Source organism: Marmota marmota, unplaced genomic scaffold, assembly GCF_001458135.2.
Source record: "Marmota marmota marmota unplaced genomic scaffold, marMar, whole genome shotgun sequence".
In the NCBI taxonomy this organism is placed as follows: Eukaryota; Metazoa; Chordata; class Mammalia; order Rodentia; family Sciuridae; genus Marmota; species Marmota marmota.
Window position 1 is genome coordinate 7,244,150 of NW_026000283.1, and position 25,911 is coordinate 7,270,060.

Genomic DNA, 25,911 nt, shown 5'->3' on the forward strand with positions numbered 1-25,911 from the left:
CATTCCACCATGTAGAATAGTATAAGTGTTCTTTTTGACAACAGAAATACTATCACACTGGCTCAGATTCTCAGTCTATTCAGGTTAATAATTTGTTGGATGAGCCTGAGGATGCCATTGTCCTTTGTCACGTCTATCTTGAAGTTAGGAACAATCTTATAAAATGTACAAGTCTCACTGAGGAATGTCATATTTCTGGAAGGCTTGAATTATGGAAGTTATTTGCATATTCATTCCATAACTTTTGAGGGTACCAAGTTCTGTTTGCTATTCAAAATTCATTTGACCCCAATTTACCATTTTTTCCAACTTTAAGGTAGAACCTCCTACTTTTAGGGTTCTAGATTTGGGTGAATAAATACTCATGTTCATCCTTTCTGTATCTCTAGTCCTATTCCTTTTAGTGTGGCATTTTTAAAAACTGTGGTCTCATCTTTTTTTTTTTTGGTACTAGAAACTGAACCCAGGGATGCTTTACCACTGAGTTAACACCAACAGTCATTTTTATTTTTTGTTTGGAGACAGGTTCTCCCTAAATTGGTTAGGGCCTCACTAAGTTGCTGAGGCTGGCCTTGAACTTGCAATCCTGCCTCAGCCACCTGAGCCACTGGGATTACAGGGGCAGTTCTCCCCTTTTTGTGTCTTTTTGTAAGGCCCCTCCAGCCCACTAGCCCATTATGGTCTTTACCATTTTCAGAGCTCTCTCAATATCAATTCCTTGACTCCAGGGCACAGCAGGATTTGCTAAGCAGTCTCCAGCACTGCCTCTCCGGGACACATCCACTCGCTGCCTCCTCAGGTAGCGGAAAGCTTCTGCTATGACCAGTATTGCATCGTGTGTCAATGCAGATGTATACTAAAATGGATGCATGGAAAATAAGACATCATGACAAATGACATCCTCAAAACTTGCCTTGTTCCTTACAATTTCCATTTGTCTCCACCTCTTGCTCTACAAAGTTATCCTAATTATTTGAGTCAAGAGATCTCTGTGGGCAAGCCTGACTTTGATTCATTCTAGAATGATGCTTCTTACCACATGTGTGCTTGTGTTAAGATTATTAAGATTAAATTGCTCAAGGGAATCTCTCTCTTGCCTCAATACTGTGTTTCATATTGAGTGAGTGACTACTAAAAGGCCAGGTCCTTTATGGGGAAAGAAATGCTTGTGAAGTTAAAGGATGGCATGTATAGATTGGAGAGGAAACAGCATATCCTAAAGCAAGAATGGGTTATTGCTGTTTGTAATAGAAAATTCAGATCTGGTGTTTACTTAGGGGAAAATGGAAATAGCTAAGTTAGACAGTTTGAAATTAATTTGGAGGAAAACATTAATCATTTCTGTCTGGTCCGGGTTTCTAGCAAGCTAGGACCTCTGGCCAGCAATAAATCAGTTTTTGTTTCCTGGGGGGTAGCAAAGACCAAAGCTGGTTTTCAATTGTAGAAAATTACAATTGTTATTGAGTTTTAAATCTGATAACGTTGACAATTTGTAAGCAATACTTTATGATGTTACCTCTTTCAGGCAAGAACACTTACTTTCTTCTTCTTGGATATGTTGATATGCTCAATTCGGGATGAGGCCAGTGTCTTAATACAAGGGATTCGATTATTTGCAATTTGAAATGGTGGATGTGTTTTCATTAAATGGATCAACAAAGTATGATTAAAATAAGTTGGCCCCTGTTTTGCAGGGGTGACATATACTGGTAGAATATAAAATTCTGTTGACTTTTTTTAAATGTAAGAAAATGTCCTAGAGGGAATTCTCTCTATATAGAATGTCCAAATACAATTGGGAGTGAATATATTGTGCCTTTACAACTATCAATTTACTTTTCTGACTTTTCTCATGTTACTTTTCTTTCAGAAGTAAACATCAAGTATGACTATAGCAGGGGCATTATGTTCTTTCATGAAGAAAAATCTTTGTGTCTGCCTGCCCATCCTTGCAGCACACAAAGGCAGCATAGTGGTGATTTTCTTTCCAGTCAACTGCATAAATTGTCAGCAACCTTAATTCCTTCCCAAGCCATTCAAAAAGAGCTATTTAATTTTTGACTTTATTCAGTTTCTACTTACCCATGCACTAGAATGTGCCCCTCCAAAAAAAAAAAAAGACAGTCATAAGAAGAAACATTTATAAAATACAGGCTAAATTCAGCATTAGGACAATTGTTAACTTTAGACAATTTTATTTCCTAATCAAAAATATTGTACATTAGTTTTCATGTTTAGCTGCTTGTCCCACTTAATTATATATCACTGACTTACACAATAATAATAAGACATTTTCATTATTCCCTGTAATATGACCATTTTGAACTATGACAAATATCTTTCTGAGCTCTTCTAAATGTATAGAAATATTTACACATTTATTGATACATATTAATTATACAGATTTGTGGGTTTCACTGTGGCATATTCATTGTACACCAATTTTTAAAGTAGGATTTTTGCCTAATTCAAGGTTCTATGATAACTAGTACTAAGCAGAAATAATATGAAAGTTGTAACACTCTATTTAACCATTGCAGAAGGGTTTTACTTATAAACCTGAACGTTTCTTCTCAGCTGGTTCTGGAAGCTTACATTGTATTTTTCAGATATTATTGATGGATAATCCAGAACTGAGATTGTCTTCTCTTTTCTACAAGTTCAGAGCTGGAATAAACTTCTCTGCAGTATCTTTTTTGTGTTTTTTACCCTTGTCCATTTTCTTGTACCTAACACAGTGCCTGGAACAATCTAGGCATCCCCTACAGTTTTGAATAAATGAATTTCACTGTTCTATTACCTGATATATCTAAGGGTCCTAAAGCAGTGTCATAGGCAGTTTAATGAAAATCTAAATTTGTATAAGTTCACCTAAATGGAGTAGGGGGATAAATACCAACTTAGTGCCGCAGTCTGGGCTCTCAGCAACTTAGTACATTATAAAATGTTTAATTACACAGGATTCCACATTGGGGTTGTGGTCATATTTACTGAACCAAATTAAGACACACGATCTGGTCACAGGGCAGAATGTTTTAAAAACAAGCTGTTTTGGAAAAGTCTGGCATATAATAATCACTACAACCATGAGGTACCACTTAACTAGCAAATGACAACTGAATGGAAAAATTATGTTTAACTCACATTTCCAGAATATAACCCATTTAGGGTGGATCTGCACTGGTGGTACAGAATGTTTGTCTTCTCTGGTGTATATTCCCTACTGTTCATTTTTATTCTTGCCACAGGGAAAGGATGTGAGGATGAGTATCTTGACATGAGAAAGGAGATTCCCCCCTTTCATTTTTTAGGGCAGGGTCTTGACTCTACTTGACCCCTCATCTTATTTTACAAGCATGGTACATTCTTTCATTGTAGCAAGAAGGAAGAATTTAAAGTCAGTTTCATAGTTGAACCAATACAATGAGGGAATGAGTTACTTAAAAATACATTTGAAGAATCTTTTGTGTAACATGAATAATTTTCCCTTAATTTATCTGTTTTAATTTCTGAGTTTTAAATAATAAGATTTCTAGCCATAGGGGAACACATAAAATTGTGCAGTTTAAGAATGACTTTCTGATTTTAATAGTCTTGTCTTGATTTTGTGAAAATGAGCAACTTAGGTAGTCTAATTATTTTTAAAGATACTTTTGCAGGCAGGAAACATTTCTGTTCAAGATGCATATATACATATATACATATACATACACACACATACTCTGTATTAGAGTATAATTCACTTGGGTGTTCTGAGATTCATGGAATTTATTAATACAAAGCAATCACATAAATAATGTAAAATGTAATTTTCAGTTTCAGACTATCAATCTTCCTTACCTATTCCCACTGCCTTTGCCCTTTGCCTGATTCAGATTCTTATAATATCGTAAATTATTATGAATATATTATAAATGAAATTCATTAAAAAATTAAGTTAAATTATTCTTGAACACTGGATTTGAAAAGATCTCATTATCTATACCTTCTTTATTTGGAGATTTAGTTTTCTGTTTTTCTTTTTCTTTTTTTTTTTTCATCTTTGAATTACTTCTAAGGGAAGACCACTTGATCACAGGATGACTATAAGTATGTATAGGCCAAATGGAAATGCTTTGAAAAGCTGGCCATAGGTTTCTACATGCCATGGAACATTACCTTTAGTGGTGCATTCTTGGCTTCAGGGAATTCCCTTTCATCCAGCCTCACCCAACGCTGTATGAATTGCTGAACCATAGGGTTTTCATTGTTGACAATCTGGAAACCTGTAATGTTGGCTCCCCCATGCATGACTCTTTCCAGCAAAATGTCAGTAAAACCCTGGAAAGACATTGAAAGGAAATCATGATTGTGAGGGTTATGTATTTCTACTCACCATATCTGTTAAAGTGTTAAGGATTAAATTAAAAGTTCCTTCTCTAGGGTCACATATTAGCAATGAAGAAAGCCTTGGATATGGAACTAATTCTTAGTTTCTGAAATAATAGGCATGATGGAGAAAATATGCATTTTTCCATTTTAGCGCCTCTGACTTTATTTAGTGTAGCTGCTATATGGACAAACGTAAGTGACAACTTCAAGCAAATATTGTTTCATTTACCTATATTTTCAGCTTTTCTTATTTTAATAAAAATATAATGCTTTATGAAACTGGAGAATGTTGAACAAGTTTAACCCTAACAAGGGTTATAAAAACCTTTTCTTCAGTTAATGTGCCAAACACAGTAGATTGCTTCAGATTCTAGTGATGAGTACTTTAGACACTTGTGATTCACAAAAATACCAATGAGTGAAACTGACAGCTTGGTTGTATATGATGGTATAAACCCCAGGGTATGTCTTACATGTGTCCACAAATGAGTCTTGACATCTGCATAACATCCACCATTTTCTTCTCAATTTGCTCTGGTTACCATCTGGTGTCTCTGTCACCTAATCTTCCTGAAGTACTCTCCCCAGGGTTCACACCTAAGCCATCTCCACCTGGGCACCACCAGCTCCATTGGGTATTGCTGTCATCTGGGACGCTTCACTCAGAAATTTCTGCTAATTCTGTTGGCTACTTATCTCCTGCTTTCATTTGCTGTTAATGCATTAAGGCCCTTAATGGACTGAAGCCAGGTTTCTATTCATAAAGTAATGAGAAGAAATCTTCCTCCATTCTGTAGATTCCACCAAGCATTTTAAAAAAAAATTAATATTCAGAAATTTTGAAAGAAACATGCAGTGAACATCAGATTCTACTATTAATATTATCCTCTCCATCCATCAATCTGTTTTATTTTTGGAATTCTTTCATAATAAGTTGTAGACATTAGTACACTTCACTCTTAAAGACTTCAGCATGCAGGTCACTAACTAGAATTCAATGTTTATATACAGTTATTTTTCTTTCTTGCTTTTTGAGGCAACGTTTACACCCAATGTAATGCACAAATTTTAAATGTATCATTCAGTGAGTTTTGATAAATGTTTATATCAGTATTACCAAAATCCCTATCAATTCTTTAAAGTTTTCTTTTTTGCATTGTAAAAACATTTTATTGAAGTATAATAATACAGAAGAATGTACATATCTTTAAGTGTGTATGTGATGAATATTTATAAACTGACAGGTGAATGTAACCAATATTTAGAAGCTCCCCTTGTGTGTCTGTCCAGCCACTCCACCTCCATTTCTTGCCTTTTATATTTCTTTACATGAGTAAGTAGTCTTCAAAAATATTTTAATTGAACAGTTTTTTCAGTTATTACTTTCAGCCCCCTTCTTCTCCCTTTCATAAGTGTGATGAATCAAAAAAGACTGGACAAAGAGCCAAATAGTTTGTTTTGCATCACTGAGAATCACCCCTCTTTTCTGATAACAACAAAGTATTTAAATATTAATATTAACTTGTTATAATGAGTTTTCTTCCAAAGGCCTCCTTCATGAAGGAAACTACGACTCAATATATTCTCTCATTTGCTATATTCTGTACTAAAATCAGTAGAGAGGCGAACTTGGACTCCCATTCTCCAAATATACATACAAATAAATAACAAAGGATAAAACTTCAATGCATAGCTTTAATTCATTTACTGTGCCAAATCATATTTGGCAGTTAACAAATATTACACAAGAATGTGCACCAACTGTACACCTACCTGCTGTTAGGGTGAAGGGAGTACGCTCTGGTGCTTGGCCTATTGTGTTTTGTAGGCTAGAAAAATGGAACTCCCTTTCTTGAAAGGAGGTGAGAATGTTTCTGCTACTATCCTGGTTTCCAGGGTCAATGATCACAGGATGTATTAGAAAGTGGTATCTCTGACATTGATAAACAACACACTTCTATTTAGGTAAAACCCATAGCATGTTAAAATGTGAAATAAAAATAACAAAAAAGCACAGACAGAGGGAGAATTGATTCCAGAAATCTCACTTCTGCCATAAGGCCTAGAAGTGAGATTTGCCCTCAATTATCTTCATTTGCTTCCAGAAAGGTTCACCCTGTCACATAGGTCTCATATATTCCCACTTGGCTGTCTTCTCCAATAAGCATGTTATAATTTGGGAGGACATTTTCAGGTACATTATGCACTCATTGCTCTACCATATTTTAATCATAGCTTTGAGGACTTGGAAGTTTCTCAGCAAACCCATGTTTTGTGACAGATGTATCTGGGACTAAGTTCGGGCACACCTCAGACTGGATGTTTTTGCCCTATGACATGTGTCCACAGCTGCACAAATCAAATGCAGTAGGGTGGTCACTTCAACCTGTTCTTCTGGCCTGCAAGTCCTCTATACTACTAATTCTTACTGCTTGTCCTGAAAGCTTATTAGGTATTAAATGCAGAAATCACTAACACAGCCCCATTGACAAAGTGAAGAAAGCAGAAGTGAGGTAGAAAAAAAAAGGAATAACCAATATTTAGAGAGATTAAGGGACAGATATTTTTGCTAAATGGCAAGGGGTAGATCCTGATACTACTTCAACCTATGACCCATTTATGTTCATTTTGCTTGTTCATGATCTCTTGTCAGATTCTATGGCTTGAATGTCACTCTGGTGATTGGCATTTAGCTGCAGCAACCCACAGTCCTTGAGGTTGAGATAATTGAAGATGGATTTTTTCCTAAAGCCTGTGAAGTACTAGGAAGATGGAGGTTAGGACAGAATGTTGGCTAAGGTTCAAGAACTGGAATTATAGCTTTCCTACACTGCCATTATTTTAGGGCATCTCACCTATCCATACTCTTATTATATTTCCTCTTTAGTCTGGAGAACCAGAGTACTCATGATGGTCAAATCCAGGCCCAGTCTCTTAAAACCTCTCTAAGGACACTAAAAGAGATGATCAGTAGACTATAGATGGTCAAAAGAGAGAATAAAAAGGAAGAGGTCAGTGGTAAATGGAAGGAAGTTAGCAGAGAATAGATAGCTAAGGAGGAAGATTTTGCTGGCTCCTGCTCTGCCTCCTATATCTATAAATCCTGTATCTATTATGCTTTCAAAAATAATACATTTTTTCATTATTTCTAAAACAAGCTGCTAGAGTCCATTGTCATATACAACTATAATTGGTAAAGTTATGAATCAACGCCTGAGATTAATCACAGCTTCAGTGAAATAACTAAAATAACAAAGCTGACCAGCAGACACAATATAAGTAGCCAGGAAATAAAGGAAGGGGAGACAGTGAGAGGAAAGGAGAATATAAATAAGAGTGCTGGCTCAAGGCAGGAATAGTAAGCCTGCTGTCCTTGTCTGCTATCTAAATTTTAAGGCCCTACACTTTTCCATAATGTACTATTAGATTTCTAGTCACTGGGCTGGGCACATACAATGCTCATGGTGTTTTTATTGAGGCCATGTATCTCTGAAATCAGTGTAAGGATACTAAAACAGAACAGGAGACCATAAGACACACAGAGTATATAAAAAGGAAATAAAATGGTAGTGGCAGGGAGGGAAATGGTAGGATGATGGAAGTTAGGAGAAGTGTTCTGATTCATGGGAGAGGTTGGCTGGCTACTGGTTCAATTTATCTACCTGTCTGATTAATTTAAGACATTTCACTTGTCTATGACTCTTTCCAGAATTCACTTATTGGTTGGCTACACAGAGACCTTGAGGGGGAATATTGTGGCTAAGTCTGTTCAAAGACTCTGTTCAGGCATTAACATAATAGAAGTGACCTTCAAACATATGAATGATAAAAGAGAAAAATAAAGGTGACAGACAAACTAAAAAGCTTCTTCTCAGCAAAAGAAACAACCAATGAGGTGAAGAGAGAGCCTACATTTTGGGAGCAAATTTTTGCCACATGCACATCAGATAGAGCACTAATCTCCAGGATATATAAAGAACTCATAAAACTTAACACCAGAAACCCAAATAACCCAATCTATAAATGGGCCAAGGAGCTGAACAGATGCTTCTCAGAAGATGATATACAATCAATCAACAAATATATGAAAAAATATTCAACATCTTTAGAAATTAGAGTAGTTTTGATTTGCATTTCTGTAAGATTTCATCTCGTGCAAGTCAGAATGGCAGTTATCAAGAATACAAACAACAAAAAGTGTTGGCAAGGATGTGGGGGAAAAGGCACACTCATACACTGCTGGTGGGACTGCAAACTGGTGCCACCAATCTGGAAAGTAGTATGGAGATTCCTTGGAAAACTTGGAATGGAACCACCATTTGACCCAGCTATCCCACTCCTCAGTTTATACCTAAAGAACTTAAAATCAGCCTATTATAGTAACACAGCCACATTAATGTTTATAGCAGATAAATTCACAATAGCCAATCTGTGGAAGCAACCTAGATGCCCTTCAATAGATGAATGGATAAAGAAACTGTGGTATATATGCATAATGGAATATTACTCAGCAGTAAAAAAGAATAAAATAATGGCATTTGCAGGTAAATGGCTAGAGTTGGAGAATATCATGATAAGCAAAGTAAGCTAATTCCTAGAAAACAAAGGCTAAATATTCTCTATGATAAGTGGATGCTGATCTATAATGGCAGGGGGACATGGGATAAATGGAGGAACTGTAATTGGGAAAAGGGCAGGGAGGGTGGGGAAGGGGGCATGGGGGCAAGAAAGATGGTGGAATGAGATGGACATCATTACCCTAGATACATGTATGATTGCACATATAGTGCGACACTACATCATGTACAACCAGAGAAATGAAAAGGTGTGCTGCAATTGTATACAATGAATCAAAATGCACTCTGCTATCATATATACCTAATTAAAATAAATAAATAAATAAGTAAATAAATAAAAAGAAAAAGGTGGCAGAGAGTTGTAGAAATTAAGAGGGTACAAATTCTAGCTGGGGGAATTTGGCTGACTCCTAGTTCACTTTCACCTCTTATCTAATTATTTGAATGCGTTTCACTAGTTCACAACTCTTACCAGATTTCTGTTTAGAGTTGGCCACAAAAGGGTCTTAAATGAGAATATTGTGGCCAAGTCTCTTTAAAACCTTTGTGCATACGCTAGCACCCTCTCTAGTTTCCATCTTTCTAACACTAACGGAAGCTAAGGAGCTGAATAAGGGGCAGGAGTCAGCTGGCTCCTGGACTACTTTCTACCACAATTCAATCATGTAAAGCATATACTATTTTCCTTCACAAATTGCTACCTTATATTATGAAAAACCATAGTATATGAGGTTTGGAAACAGAGCAAAGATACTGATGGGAGTGGGGTGACCATGAAATATTTACCCAGCATGAGAACATGTAAAATGGAGTAAAATAAAATAGGATGAAGGAGAATCAGTGATTTTAGGATCTCAGTCAAGGACAGAAGATGACTGACTACTGGTCTTCCTTTATTAACATCCAAAAATATTGAGAGAATACACATATTATACTATCTTGTTAAGTATTTTTCATTGTGCAAGATACCCATAGCAGTGAAGGTGGTGAAGATGAGGCTGTGAATCCTTGGAAGCAATCTGAAGATGATAAAATGGTGGTGGTGGAGGAGGATGGTGGTAGGATGATGGAAGTTGGGAGACATAAACTGATGCAAAGACAGGAGTTAACTGGCTTATAGTTCTCTTTTGTGTTATTTCATTATTTTAAGGACTCTCATTTGTTTATATGCCAGTTAAACTTCTCCACTTGACCTTGGACTTAAAGGTGAGCATATTGAAGTGTAGCCTCTTCTAAAACCGTGAAAAGATGCTAATGCTACAGAAATGATAAAATATCCTTATGGAAAAAGGAGAAAATAAAATCAGGAATGTCATTGAATGAAATAAAAAACTTACAAGGAAACTGACAACTAAGAGGCAGAAGTAGCTTGTTCATAGTTTACTTGTTTCCATTCTAACATGCTTTGGAACATGTTATATTTATACTATATATGGCTAGATTCAACTGCTGATACTTGACAATACAAGTTCCAAGTCACTTTGGTCTCTGGAGTGCTTTAGCAAAGAGTTTGCCAAAAAATATCTACAGGGGAAGAGAGTAAATGAAAAGAACAGGGAAATGATAAGAATAGGAATACCAGGAGACAAACTTTGTAAAAATGGCAGGAGTTGGCTGGTACTTGATGCTGCCTTTCTCCTATGACAATACTTTAAGGTATTTCACTTGTTTATAAAGGTATTTCACTTTCTAGGTTTTACTTTTTGAGCTGACTATGTACAGAAGAGCAGGTGAGAATATTTGGCCCAAACTCACTGATGTCATTATATTAATACCATAACAGAAATGACCACTGAGTACTTGGAACATAGAAGGGGAAATAAAACTAAGAATACTGTAAGATACAACAAAAGAGGGAAAGAATGACTAATGGATTGGAGATGGCTGACTCCTAGTTCACTTTCCCATCTAACATGGTTCAAAGTGTGTGGTGTTGTCTATAACATTTCTAGATTCTCTTTTAGAATGTGTAAATTCAGTCTACAGATACAGAAAATAAACTACACTATTTGGACCACTTTGGCAAAAACACCAATATAAGAGACCTTACCAACAAATACCCAAATGTAAGAGGGGGATAAAAGGAGTGGTTACAACAAAGAGGAGAATACTAAGAGAATTTATTTATTTATTTTTAATTAAAGGCAGGTATAGGAAGGTTTGTGTATTGCTTTGCCTCTTACCACAACATTTCTTTTAAAAAAATACTTATTTTTTAGTTTTGGGTGGACACAAAATCTTTATTTTACATTTATGTGGTGCTGAGGATCGAACCCAGTGCCTAGTGCATGCTAGGCAAGTGCTCTACCACTGAACCACAACATTTTAAGGCATTTCATTTGTCCATAAATGCTGCTAAGTTTCACTTGAGCTGACAAATTCCCTGTAGCTGAGAATATTTTGCTAAATCTCACTGATCTCTAAAAGAAATAAAACAGCCACTGATTACATGGGAAGTAGAAATAGAAAATGAAAGTGGAAGGTCATGGGTAGAGTAAAGGAAAGTAAGAGAAGGGTGCTGAGTATCAGACAGGAGTTGGTTCACTCTTTGTTCATCTCTTCTCATGTAACATGGTTCAAAGCACGTTATCTTTTCTATAACACTTAGATTACATGAATGATATGTGTAAATACAATTGGTAGGTGCAGAAAACTGACATTAGGTTTTTTATAGACAACTTCAGCCAAAAATGTTAATATAGCTGAGATTATCACCAAATATACAAGGGTAAACAAAGAAAGGGCAGGATGTAGCAAGAGGGGAATACTAGGAGTCCAATTCTTTTTATAAATGGCAGGAATTGCCTGTCTCCTGGTTCACTTGCTTTCATTTAAATATATTTTAAAATACTTTTTCTGTCGCATATTTCTAGATTGAATGGTTGAGATGCACAAATAGACTATGTAAGATATAGGCGGGTGAGACTAGAATCTTTGAACAACTTCAGCAAAGACACTGATGTGGCAGAGCTGAGTAATGCATATTCACGATGTAGTATGCTAGGAATGAGCATACTATGTTGGCAGACCATATTTTCCATGCAGGGCAGGAGTTTGCTGGCTCTTGATTCTACTTTACCTTCTATCATATTTTAGAGCATTTTACTTGTTCACAAGCTATATCTAGTTTTAATTTATTATCTTTTATGGTAATGGGTATTTGAACCTAAGGTGCTTTGCCACTGAGTATATTCCTAACCCTTTTAATTTTGAGACAGGGTCTCATCAAATTGCACGGGCTGGCCTTCAACTTATTTGCCTCAGCCTCCCAAGTAGCTGTGATTACAGGCATGTGCTTGGCTAGTTTTAATTTCTTTTTTTTTATTGGTTGTTCAAAACATTACAAAGCTCTTGACATATCATATTTCATACATTTGATTCAAGTGGGTTTTGAACTCCCAATTTTACCCCAAATACAGATTGCAGAATCACGTCGGTTACACATCTACATTTTTACATAATGCCCTATTAGTAACTGTTGTATTCTGCTACCTTTCCTATCTTGAACCAACTCCTTGCAGACCCAGAGATGGGAAGGAACATCTGGTTGAATTGACTAATGTAACAGAAATGGACACAAAGCATCTAGAAGGTAAAAGGTAAAATAGATGTGCAAAGACTATACAAAGAAGAAAAAGGATAAATACTCACTAAATTTAGGAGTTGGCTGATTCATGGTTCACCTCTTTTCCTTCTAACATGACCCAAAGCCCACTACTTTCCCATCATACACTGATAGATTCTATGGGTGCTATGCATAAACACAGGTACAGAAAACTGAGACTAGGTTCTTCAGATAACTTCAGCAAGGAACTAATATAACAGAGTTTACCAAAAAATATCCAGAATTTAAGAGAGTTTTTAAGAAGGCCAGGGTTGTGATAAGAAGTGTAATAAGAGTGGATTAGTTTTTTATAATGGGTTAGTGTTGGCTGGCTGTTGTCTTGCTTTCCTTCCTGTCACATCATCTAGAGGTACTATTTTACTTGGTTGAAAATGCCTCCAAGGTTTTACTTCTCCCCAAAATCTGCAGAGATACAGGTAGGAATATTTTCCCCAGCTCCACCAAAATATATATAAATAAAATAATGCAATGGGAATGACTACCAAAAACCTGGAAGGAAAAGAGGAGAAATGAATAAGTGAAAGTCATGGGCAGAATGAAGTAAGGTAGGAGAGTAGTGCTGACTATTGGTCACCTGTTTGCCTCCTAAGTCGATTCAAAGTATGTTCTCTTTTCCATCACATATTGCTAGATTCTGTAGCTAATATAAGTAAGTACAGTTTGCAATGTATAGAAAACTGAGGTTGCAATCTCCCAACAATTTCAGCAAGGACACTGATGTAGCAGCAGTCACCACCTCATCTCCTGGAAGTAAAAAGGGCAAAGAAAAAGGGGATAAATAAGGGACCATTAAGAGACCATTTTTGTATGAGGGCAGCAGTTTTCTGCTCTGGATCCTGCCTTGTCGCCTATAACAACATTCTAAGACATTGTACTTGTTTACACTCTTGGTTTCATTACTTGAATTGATAACTTGCAAACTATGGGTGGGAATTTGAGTTCAAGTCCCAGTTAACTTTCTAGAAAGGCAAGAGTACAGTGGACACTAAGGAAAATGAAGCAATTAGAGGCAGTGATACAAAATTGGGGATCTTATCTAACAGCAGAAGTTGGCTGGTTTCTGGTCTCTATTCACATGCTCAGTATTTTTAAGGCATTTCCTTTACTCATGACTTTTGGATATCTTTTTGTTCCTTTTGATGATATTTTCTTGAAGTTTGCTATCAAAATTCTTCACTTTTGAGAATTTTGATCCCCTGCCTTCTCTATACACTGCAAAAAGTTACTATAACAAAATTTACAATCCAGCATCAATCTCTAACAGGTTATGTTTAAGGAGTTAATAATAAGCACCTCTTGCTAAATGGTTAGTTTCCTAGTTCCTGGCCAATTATTTTCTCTCATATTATGATCTACAAGTGGGACTTGCCATTCTATTATTTTGAGAATTTTAAGTCCCTGGCTTTCCTGAAGCTTTTATAAAATTGCCTGCATATATTTTTATCACCCAAAAGCTATTTGGTAATAGTGGAAAAGGGAAAGAGTGGGGGTAAGATGCAGACAGATTTTAGGAGAGAGCTTCTGGTTAACAGGTAGAATTTCTTGCCTCCCATTTCCTTTTTTCCCCAGGATCACAGCATTAGTGATGGCCATCCACAATATGCTATGTAGGAAATTGAGAGACCCTGGTTTCCCCAAATGGTAAAAAACCTACTAGAGAAATGAAAAATTGTGCTCCATTTATATAATATGAATCAAAATGCATTCTGCTGTCATATATAACAAATTAGAACAAATAAAGAAATAAATTAAAATAAATAATACTCAAACTATTTTTAGGAGAAAAAACCTAATGAAGCAGAGCTAGTCTTTCAATAACCAGAGCCAAGCAGTAAAAGAGGAAAGAGATGGAGTTGCAAAGGGTAGGGAACAGTAGAGGAAGAATAGAGACACTAGTCTGTAGTCTGTGTCTGCCAGCTATCATATTATTCTCCATAGCCAGCTACCTCAGATTCTACTCCTGAAGGTGCCTCTTACTGGTCCCCCTATCATGTGGCCTTTTCCAGAATGTTACAATATCATTCCTTCTCTCTGACAGAAACACCCATGAAGAAGATATAGTTCCCTCAGCCAATAGTTCTCTAATCATTTCTATAAGGCCTTCTCATGTCAGACATATTTTAACTGTCACTCAGGTTTCCATTATCTGTTATCCTACCACAACTCCCCCATCCAGGCCCTGTCTCATCTACACTACTTCAATAGATCTTATACTCTATCACATCATGCTGTTTTAAATCTTGGTATCTTTGTATGTTTTCCTTTTCTAGAAAGCGCTCCTACTTTATCACTTATAATTCCAGGAATTTCTATTGAAACTTCCTTCTTCAAGAACCCTTCTTGCTTTCTATTAATGATATTTTGAGTGAAAAATCATACATTTATAGAGTATAGTGTGATGTTTTGATACATATGTACAATGTAGCATGATTAAATCAAGATAATTAATATTTACCACCTCATTTACCTATTAATTTCATGGAGAGACATTTGAAATTTATTCTTTGAAAGAGACAATATATGATTATTGACTGTAGTCACTCCACTGGTCAATAGACCACAAAACCTATTTTTCTTGTCTGAAACTTTGTACCCATTTCTTCCCTTCCCATCCATACTAGCTTCTGGTAACTATCATTCTACTCTCTACTTCTATAAGTTCAACTTTTTTTAGATTCCACCTATGTGAGATCACACAGTATTTGTCTTTCTGTGCCTGGCTTATTTCACGTAGCATTATGTCTTCTAGATTTGTGCATGCTATCACAAATGACAGGATTCCCCTCTTTTAAAGGCTGAACATTCACACATTACATTTTCTTTCTCCATTTGTCCACCAATGGACACTTAGATTGATATCATGCTTGGTTATTGTCAATAAAGCTACAATGAATGTGGTTATGCTGTATCCCTTTAATATATTGGTTTCATCTCCTTTGGATATACAGATGGTCCCCAACTCAATGATAGTTAGACTTAAATATTTTTTATCTTTACAACAATGCAAAAAGTGATATGCATTCAGTAGAAACCATATTCACAATTTTGAAGTTTGATCTTTACGTGAACTAGCAATATGCAGTATGATACTGTCTCATAGTGCTAGGCAGTGACAGTAAGCTGCATCTCCCAATCAACCACATGATTATGAGGGGAAAATACTCATATGTATAGTAAATTGTGTTGCTAAGCTATAATGTTTGGTAGGTTAGGGGTATTAAATGCATTTTCAACTTATCATATTTTCAACTTAGGGTGGGTTTATTGGGATGTAACCCCATTGTAAGTCAAAGAGTATCTGTGTATCTAGAAGTAGAAATACTGGATCATATGATAATTCTATTTTTAGATTATTTGAGGAAACTCCATATTGTTTTCCATAATGGATGTACTATTTTACATTTCTACTAACAATGTATAACAGTTCTCTTTTCTCTGCATTTTCACCAACATTTTCAATTAGTAAGATAATGGCTAAGAATTGTCCAATATCAAATTTATCTTTATATCTTCTACCAAAAGTTGTGTTCCTTTCTTTTAAGCCATGATCACATAGCTCTTCTACATTTTGATGATTGCTATGTACTGTTGTCTTGTTTATTATTGTAAGCCTTCCCATGCCTTTTGTTCAATAAGTATATTTGTATACCCAATAATGTTATTGCTAAGTGACTCCAAGTTTCAAAGTTCCCTGTTGTGCTAAGTGATATTTTTTGTTAAGGCCATTTTATTATTTCACAGGGATTTTCATAATTAAAGGTGATGTTTAGATATTCAATGACTTTTGTGTGCTTAGACTAAACTTATCAAATTCAAATTCTGCTTGAATTTCACAAATTCTATTTGGTTGAAATCAATTGGCTAATTACCACAGTGGTATTCTTTCCTTTAGCTGTGCCAGTAAACTTTGTGTGTAGAGGGAAAATATTAAGCAGAGATAGACTGCCGTCAATCCTACTGCTCATAGATAGGTGGATCAAAACTCTGATTTTTCTCTTTCTACAAACTAAATAGCTATACTTTTTTGTGGTGCTGGAGATGAGACCCAGGGCCTTGCTCATGCTAGGAAAATGCTCTACCACTGCATATGTCCCTCAGCCCCCAACATTTATACATTTGGTTATTTGCCTCTCTGTAACAATGGCAATGTTTGTTGGAAATATGGGTGTAATTTCCAGAAGGGATTACTTTGAGAGGGAAGCTACTCATTTGGATTTTGCCATACTTCATCAACTGTATTACTTCTCAATCACATCATATCTGTTTGATCTAGTGCACTGTTGCTTACAATAAAACCAATGTGACCTTCATGCCTGAATAGTTCATGCAGGGCCTTGTAAACTACCCTTGGATAATTCTCCAAGGCCATATTTCACACAGAAAATGAACAACTGACATCCAAACATAGATTGTCCCTGATTTGAGAATAGGCAGACAACTCAGACTTTGAAAGATTCAAATGACTTTGGTTTTATCCTATCTTCCTTGATTTATACACACTGCAATTTATTTCCCTTTCGGTAATGTGGATAATCAAGTGTTGGAAATAAATATATTCAAGGCTCACTTGTAGAGCACTTATTTTCAAGATGTTATATGGAGATTTCATTCATATAGTGCTATTCTTAGGATGCATTTTGTACATAGAGGAAAACAGACAAGATAAGTTGGGTGACTTTCATTGAGTTGATAGATGATGGGTGAGGAATAGAAAGGTGGTTTGCCTACAGGAAAGATAAAAGCAGTAGAATGAGGGCTGGAAGGCTGCCAAAGACAACTATTTCACAATTTGGATGAAGGCTGGCTCTGTCTTTAGTGCTATTTGAATTGTTCATCTGGGTGATGCGTCAATATGGAAATGCATAGTAATTATGGTGACTCAAGTTATCAGATTTTTAAATGAAAGACACAAGTCTTTTTCTAGAAAGCAGGTCCATCCTCCAGGGAGGGCATAATGTATAGAGTGAAAGATTACAACATACAAATTAGCACTTGATTACAGGTTCCTTATATTGTTCACTAACCGTTCCATTCTCTAATCCAATCAAGGACCATACTTTAAAATCTTCTAAGTGCCAGCTATTGGTTTATTGGTGAGCCCTATCAAACTTGGTAACTGCCCTCATGGCAATTCAGTCTATTTGGAATGTTTTCTATGAATAAACAACTAATTATAACTTCATTTAAGTGCTATTAGAGGAGAAATAGCCTCTATTCATTTTTTTACTATCAGTTTTATTGAGATATCATTTATATGCCATAAACTTCATCCATTTGACACTGATCTTTTTTTTTAGTACAGGGATTGAACCCAGGGGCACTTGACCACTGAGCCACATCCCCAGCCCTATTTTGTATTTTATTTATAGACAAGGTCTCACTGAGTTGCTTCGTGCCTCCTGTTGGCAAGGCTGGCTTTGAACTCATGATTCTCCTGTCTCAGCCTTCTAAGCCATTGGGATTATAGTTGTGCACCACTGCACCCAGCCACATTGATCTGTTTTTAAAGCATAAATTGGATCCTGTGATTTTCTGGCTTGAAATTCTTCAATGGCTTTCCAATGTTGTTGAAAAAGCTAAAACTCTTTAACTTGGCCTAATAAAGCCTTATATATCTGTCCTGTCTCTGTTATAACCAAAATTGTCTTCTGATAGAAGGTATCAAACTCTCTTCTGCCTCAGGACCTTGGCATGTGATATTCCTCGTGCACAAACTTGCCCTGATTCCCTTTCTCCATGTAGCTGCATCTTTCTTACTTTTTTGATCATTATTTTGAAATCACCTTTTCTAAAAGACCTTCTATGGCCACACGATGCAGAGTACTGAACCCCCACAGTACATTCTCTTCATTCCCAGTCTATCCCCATGCCAATTATCATAAGCTGTGCAAGTCTGGCCTGACTAATATAAGTTTCTCAAGGACACTATACTTTGTCTACCTTGCAGTAGAGTGAACAAAGTTTTTGGTATATAAGCGATATATAGGGGGAAAAAAAAACCTCACTGTAAAGAACTTTTAAGTAGTGTGCATATGAAAATTGGTGCTGATTCACTGTTACCAGTCTGAGATGATATAAGGAAACAATTTGAGTTAAGTAAGTCTTTATCACCCTTTATAGGAGTTTGACATGGTAATATTATAGCCATTGAATGCAATACTAAAAAGATTTTCTTCTTTATTTTGTGTATTTAGTTTTTTAAGTAATTTATTTTTGGTGAAGTTTTATTGGTCCATGAAGATTTTTTTTTGGGAAAAAACCTATCCATCTTCATAAATAGTTTAAAAAGCACTGTTTTAAAGGACATGATCTACAAGCCTTGGGGAGAAGATGGAATTCTTTTAATACATCTTGTTAGAACACTGGGCAGGAAGTGATCTTTCCTTGTTTATTTCAGGCAGGAGGAAGAGGTAAGGGTAGGATAGAAAGGGAGGAGATGGGGTAGGGGGGAGAAGAGGAAAGTATTGGTTTACTATAATGGAGGCATTTTGGGAGAGGGAGAATGAATATTTCAAAGTTGGCTACTTAAAACTGACAAGTGCTTGTGGCATTCTAAATGCATGGTTAGAAGTTGGATTCCTGCCCAATCCTCGTATTGTCATCACATTCCCTTGGTATTCTGCTTACCCTATCTCCATTTGGAGAAGAAATTGAATCCTGAGCCACCAGAGAGGTTGTGTACCCAAGGGAGGTTGCTAGGTTCCCTGACACTGGTGACCAGTGGGAGTGTTTTCCCTCAAAGCCCACCACCCTTGCCTGCAAAACTCATTGCTCCAGCCCAATGAGCTCTGTGTCAGCATGCCATCTGCTGTGATGTCAGTGATCACAACGTGTGACTTTGAGCATTTTAATTTTTATTTAGAACATTGAAAATGGGAGAACAAAGGAAGGGAAGGTAGTGAACAGAACAAGAAGATCTGGAAGGGGAAGAGAACAGAAGGGAATAGTTGTTATTGGCAAGCAAAACAGCATGACTCAATCTCATTCAAATTTATTTTCTCTCTAAACACAGGCCCTTCTTTGTTCAGGTACATTCTGAGAACTTGTAAGCCTCAGAGAAAAATTCATTTCTTCAAGCTTAGGTTATTTCAAGCTTAGGCTATCTCTTTGGGTTGTGTTTTATGCAGAATGCTTTTGTCTTAGTAAAATTTGATGAAACAAAAAGGTTTCATGATATCATCTAGTATCCCACTATTATTTCCTGGCATACTAATAATGTGAATGAGGTGGATGGGGAGGGAAGAGAGAAAAGAGAGAAAGAAAAACTAATGAGATGAGATAGAGATTGTTTGTGCATGTATGTATGCACACACTCATGAATATGGGGGAGAGAATGAGAAGAAGAGGGAAGGTAGCAGACAGAAGGTAGTGATGGCAATGCAATTGATGCCAGTTGACATTCATTTCGTGTTGGACAGCTTTCAAACAGATTCACAAAACTGTCCTTGTTTTTAAAACCCATTTATCTCTGATCTCTTCACTCTCATAAATTTATAACTTATGTTTCATTAATTTACAGTCATGTCTTTACAAATACTCTTACATGACCTTTGTAGGGCGGGCCTCTTGTCTTATTAAGATGCTTAGGTGGGTCAAATGGGAAGAACAAGGTGCTCTACCAAGTATCTAACCAACTTGAATTGGTAAACCCAGCTTGGCAATGGATTATTTATGAGACTTGAGGCAAGTATCTTTTCTGAGTCCACTTCCTGATCTGGAAATGGCTTGGGGATATGGGTAGGCAAGAAGTCTCTCTTCATGGAAATTCTCAGATAATCAAATGAGAAATCAGAAGAAAACAACTAGCACAGCAGGGAGTAGTCTAATATATGTCATCTTCTCTTTTCTCTCTGAGCAGGAGCACAATGACCAGCGTGATTCCCTGCTCCTGTTTCTCTCTACAGCCGACAGCTGACATTACCTAACTTCTACTTATAGGGGCAACAACTGTCACCAAGTCTGGGACTGGACTTGGCCTAGGCAGTGCTTAACTGGTACAGCACTTAGTGAGCCCTGCTATAGCTTGTGTTCTTTCATGAGCACCTCAATTGGTTGAATATTTTGGTCTTAAATTTGGGAGTACCAAACATCTGTTGTTAGACCATCTCAACCCACATCCATTTCACCTTTTGTCAACTGCTAGAATATTTTGATTGATTCTTCAGATCCTAATCTCTGTTTAAAACGTGTACTCACACCCTTCTTGGCTTTTGCCCATCTGGACTGATTTTCCAACTTCAGTCTGCCTTAAGACTTTATATCTCCAAGGATAACAGGGCTCTTGTTTTGCTCCCCTATTTGTATCCTCAGCATTCACCCAGCTGCTGTATCTACACTCTTTATCCTGGCCTACTTTGGTCCAAACTGATCTCCAAGAAGGAAGAAATGTAGATCCAGAAGGGGCCTTGGAGTGTTTTCTAAACTTTAGTCATGAGTATGCCCCTTTGCACTTTTTAAAATACATTGGTATAAGGGCTGGGGATGTGTCTCAAGCGGTAGTGCGCTCGCCTGGCATGCGTGCAGCCCGGGTTCGATCCTCAGCACCACATACAAACAAAGATGTTGGGCCTGCCGAAAACTAAAAAAATAAATATTAAAAAATTCTCTCTCTCTCCCTCTCTCTCTCAAAAAAAAAAACTTTAAAAAAATAAAATACATTGGTGTACCATCTGATTTATAATCTACTTAATATTTTTCTTTACACTGGCCACATTTTTAAAACCTAAATATCTGCTTTAATCTCGTTCTAAGGAAAATCACATTTTCTGTGGAATATAATTTTTCTACTATACATTTAATGTAAGCTCAAAACTACTAAGTTAAAAAGAAGTTTTGCCACATGCTACCCATTATCATCTTATGTATAAATAGAACATTTTGAGAACTAGTGATCTGGTTTAACTCTACATTTTCAAAATTAAGAAATAGGTTCAGACAAGTTTGGCTTACCATAAAGTTAGTTAAATGAATTTTTGGGATTCAAACCTGTCTTCTAGCTTCTAGTAAAGTGCTTTTTTAAAAAAATATATATATTTTTAGTTGTTGATAGACCTTTAATTAATTAATTTATTTATTTTATGTGGTGCTGACAATTGAACCCAGTGCCTCACACATGCCAGACAAGTGCTCTACCACTAAGCCCCAGCCCCAGCCCCAGTAAAGTGCTTTTTTTTTTTTCATAATGCCACACTGCCTGCCTCCTTTGCATCTATTCCTAATTTTAGTCTAGGGTTCTGTGTACAATGATTGAGTTATCAATAATGACAAAAAAATTAAATCATGATACATAACATCCCTGGCAATGGCAGTGTAAATGATCCTAATCCAAGACCTTGACATGAGAGAAAGAGGCTGCTTGACTGACAGCTTGTGTATATGTTGGTCACTTCTGGGATTACAGCAGAGAAACCCCACTGCCTTAGAGTCCTGGAAGAGAAAACAACAATTAATTATAGAACAAACCCTAAAAAGAAAAGACATCACCAACTGATACGAAGTTTGTAAGAGACTTACTTGCTCTATTCTGGCCTGACCAGATCACATCTCTGGCCTGTGGTCCTGGTAGAATCTTTTTTCTCTTCCAGGGATTTCAGCAAGTTAGAGTTTTGAAGTTTGTTGTCTGCTCTGAAATTTACACCCAGACTTCTCGAAGGCCTTTGTTGAAGCATTCATGGAATATCCAAGTCTTCTCATTTAGGATACTACTAGGGAAGGTCCATGTAAAAGAATATAGAAGTCTTTGCCAGATAGATGGAGCTCACTATCAAAGGGGACACTGGAGCTATGGTAAGATGATTCTAGGAAGATTATTTAGGCAGTGTGAGTGTTCTTGAATTTGTACTTGTAGAAGAAAGGAGTGGCTCTGTGCTGTTGTAACACCAAGACTCAGATTAGAATTTGCTCCCCTGTATATATATTCATCCTCAGCTTTCACCCAGCTGGCTCATCTTGAAAGGCCAGATGGCTCATCTTGAAAGGAAACATCTTCTTAGCTCTACTTCCCTTTTTGACCATCCAAATGACTTTTAAATAGTTTTTGGTTTACTCTGTATGTGTATATCTTCGCTGGAGGTGTTTGGGGTATTTTTATCTGCTTAAAAAATCTGGAAACTATGGTAGGGATGGCCTGTCCCATTATTATTATCAGAGATGAGCAGCAGTTCCTATCTCTATTGCCCAAATGCAATTTGATATAGTGTACAGGGACTTATGGAAACACATGGCTGAGTTCAAATTAAAAGAAGGTCACTAGAGGAAGAGAAGTGTGATAAATGAGTTCATGTTTTCATTACTCAGACTGACATGATACTATACATTACTTTCTTTCTGAAGGAACAGATTTTGCTTGTTTTTGTAGTAGGCATCCCCCCAAGGTCTCGTAATTCTAAATTGTGTGTTCAGGATTCACTTTGCCACTCTTTTCCTCACCCTCATCCTAGCAATTCTCTTTTATAGATCTATCACTCTGCAGGCTTTCATTTCTACTAGTTTTGAATCTCAAAGTTGAAACCAAAGCCCATCTAAAGGATTGTCAGTAGGAATAAGAAGGTCCCATTGGCACTCTAGAATGGAAAAGGTTTTTATAAGTCATCTGGTCATTTTAGGCTGATTGAGACAACCATTGATGTGCATGGCTCAGATCTTTCTTCTGATAGATCCTGCCTCAAGGAGTTAGCTGACAGTCTCCAGCTTCAGGTGCCTTCAGGACTGGCCTTAACTTTCAAGTGGAAGATGTATGCTTCCTGGGCAGCCACCAGTCAATGACCAAGCAAAGTGGGGATGCAATGGCTTGCTCTTTGGGGCAACTTAGGCCTCTTCTATGTCCAGTCTTTGCGTCAGAGCTCTCTCTCAGTTGTGGTGGCCACAACTTTATCAGAGCTACACCATAGTCTGAAGTTCTTCCTATAAGTCTAAAACTCTTTTGTCTTTAACAAATAATATTCCTAATGATTGTCTTGCACTTCTAATTATGTTTTAGCATCTGCTTCCAATGGACCCATTCAACACATGAACAAACTCCTTCTACTCTTACCTCCACTTCCACAGTAATGGAACCTAGGTCTATAGGGGTGAAGTGGCTTACCCAGGATCCCATAGCCAGGTAGTAGCAAATTCAGTGTGACAATCCAAACATTCTAACTCCTAGTCCAATGCTTTTTTCCCCTAAAACTTCAGTCAACCATGTACAACCACAACCACTTTTTACAAAAGTATGCCAAAATCAGATTTGGATGTACCTCTTTATCAATCACCCATGCAATTGTTTACTTGAACAATATTGTAAAACAATATTTTAAAAAACTATTTAACTTTTATTAAATCTCTACTTTAGCCCTGTATGAGGTAATAATCTATGATTTAAAAAATTTTGATGCACTAGTTTTATAGTTTTTTTTAAAAAATACCTTCTCAGTTGTCAATGGACCTTTATTTTATTTATATGTGGTGCTGAGAATCGAACCCAGTGCCTTACACATGCTAGGCAAGCACTACCAGCGAGCTACAACCCTGGCCCACGTTTTATAGTTTCCTTATACCTATTAAGATACATTACTATTAAAATAAAAGTTTGTATGCATACTACCTAAAGCCACTTTATGTATTGTCAGTGATAGGTAAACTTCACATTTTCAAACACTATACAATATATCTCTCTGCTTTCTTATGACATATAAGACTGAGAAAAAGGAAAGGGGAGAGTGGTGGAGGAAGGGAGAGAGGAAGTAGAATAGAATATTTATTGGTGAGGAATAAAAAGTCATCAGCTGACTCAGATGCCTTGTTGTGACATCATATTTTCTGCCAATCCCTTGTCAACTATCCATTGAATCAAAACATCTTTACTTATCAGTTGTCTAAAAACCAAATTGAATATATTCAGATACGAACGAAGAATCAAGATTTATCTTAAATGAGTCAATGCATTTATTCCCAAAATGGACTGAAATGCTCCACTTTGAGCAAACTATTAGAGAAAATGTACATAACATTTGAAAGCAGTATCTCTAATCTTCATTTTACAAAGTGCTTGAATATACATACATTTTAAGAAAGAGGTTTAAATAACATTTCCTTTCTCATTTAAAAATATTCATTATTAAAACCAAACAAGATATTTTCTTTAAGAAATCTAAGAATATAATTACAACAAACTTTCACCTTTGTTGCTATTCTTTTGATTTAAGAGCTTTATAATGATCATGAATCTGTTGTGCTAATGAAACAAAATTGGAGTTAGAATTCATGCTATGTAATAATTTAATAAATTCTTAGTATTGTAATGATAATTTAACATTCCCCTTTCATTCCATGGAGATAGTATTATTCAGAACCTCTGCCAAACAGATATTACTAATTTAGAAGCCATTTTGCTACTTCCTAAACATGCTGGCCTTTCAAATAAAGAAGGGTATGAAATAACCTTAATGAAATACGAGCTTCTAAAATGTCACAAATTTTAAAGGCTTGGGAAGTTTGAAGGTAAAAATTCAAGTTGCCTTTTGTGTCAGTGGACAGGTGCCTATAACATTTTCACAGGGTCCTTAAGGTACCATGTTGAAATATACTCTGGCATCTGGTTTGAGAGATTTGGTAGTCTGCCTCTTGAAGGATAAATGTAGAACTGATATGCACATACACTTGAATCGATGGGGAGTCTGTTTTCTATGTGATCTGTCTTTTGGTTTACATTTCAAACATGAATAAAATAGTTTACATTTCAAATCCAAATTGAATTTAAGAATAATAATGGAGAAAGCATATCAATTTATTTGTAAATAAGGAAACAGTATAGTTTTATAGTCAAAGTCAGCATAATTAAAAACAAGGCTATTGCATTCAGGTTTTGGTATTTAGTGAACTCAATCTCCAAGCTTCTAGAGAACACATTAGGTACTTCATATATTTCCTTTTTGGGTGATTACAGATGACACAAACTAAATAAAATATATTGCCCAGAGACACTTAAACTCTCGATTGTTCTTACCAGGTTAGCAAGCATGTAGTGATACCCTCTTGAATGTTTTCCAAGGATCACAACCTGCAGAAAGAAGAAATGAGAAATATTATTTATTCAAGAAGGGAATTTTCTTTTGCACAATCAGTGGGATGGCTAGAACAAATGCTTTTAAATGCTCAACCAAGTGTTATGTCTTTTTTTATACAGCAAAATCACAGTTAATTGAACCAGGTTTCTTTTTGTTGCTTTTCACTTTCAGCCAAATAAAACAGCAAGAATTGCCAACATCAAATTTAAAATGTCAAAACAAGGGGAAAAAACCCCTCTAAACTTCCAGGTCAGTAGAATCATTGTCACTTAAAATAGATGGCAAAAGCAAT

General features: G+C 36.3%; 1 protein-coding gene across 3 annotated transcripts in view; it reads right to left on the reverse strand.

Annotated features, from left to right (window-relative positions):
- The window catches only part of Gria3 (glutamate ionotropic receptor AMPA type subunit 3), a 269,270-nt gene that overhangs the window by 85,697 nt on the left and 157,662 nt on the right, over positions 1 to 25,911 (reverse strand). For all 3 annotated transcript variants that reach the window (XR_007344989.1, XM_048797096.1, XM_048797097.1), the window contains 3 exons: positions 25,559 to 25,612; positions 4,159 to 4,320; positions 689 to 856 (listed from right to left, as the gene is read on the reverse strand). Coding sequence is in view for 2 of the 3 variants with exons in the window: in XM_048797096.1 (XP_048653053.1) it covers positions 689 to 856; positions 4,159 to 4,320; positions 25,559 to 25,612 (384 nt within the window). In the remaining variant the exon portion in view is untranslated. The remainder of the gene's footprint in view (positions 1 to 688; positions 857 to 4,158; positions 4,321 to 25,558; positions 25,613 to 25,911) is intronic.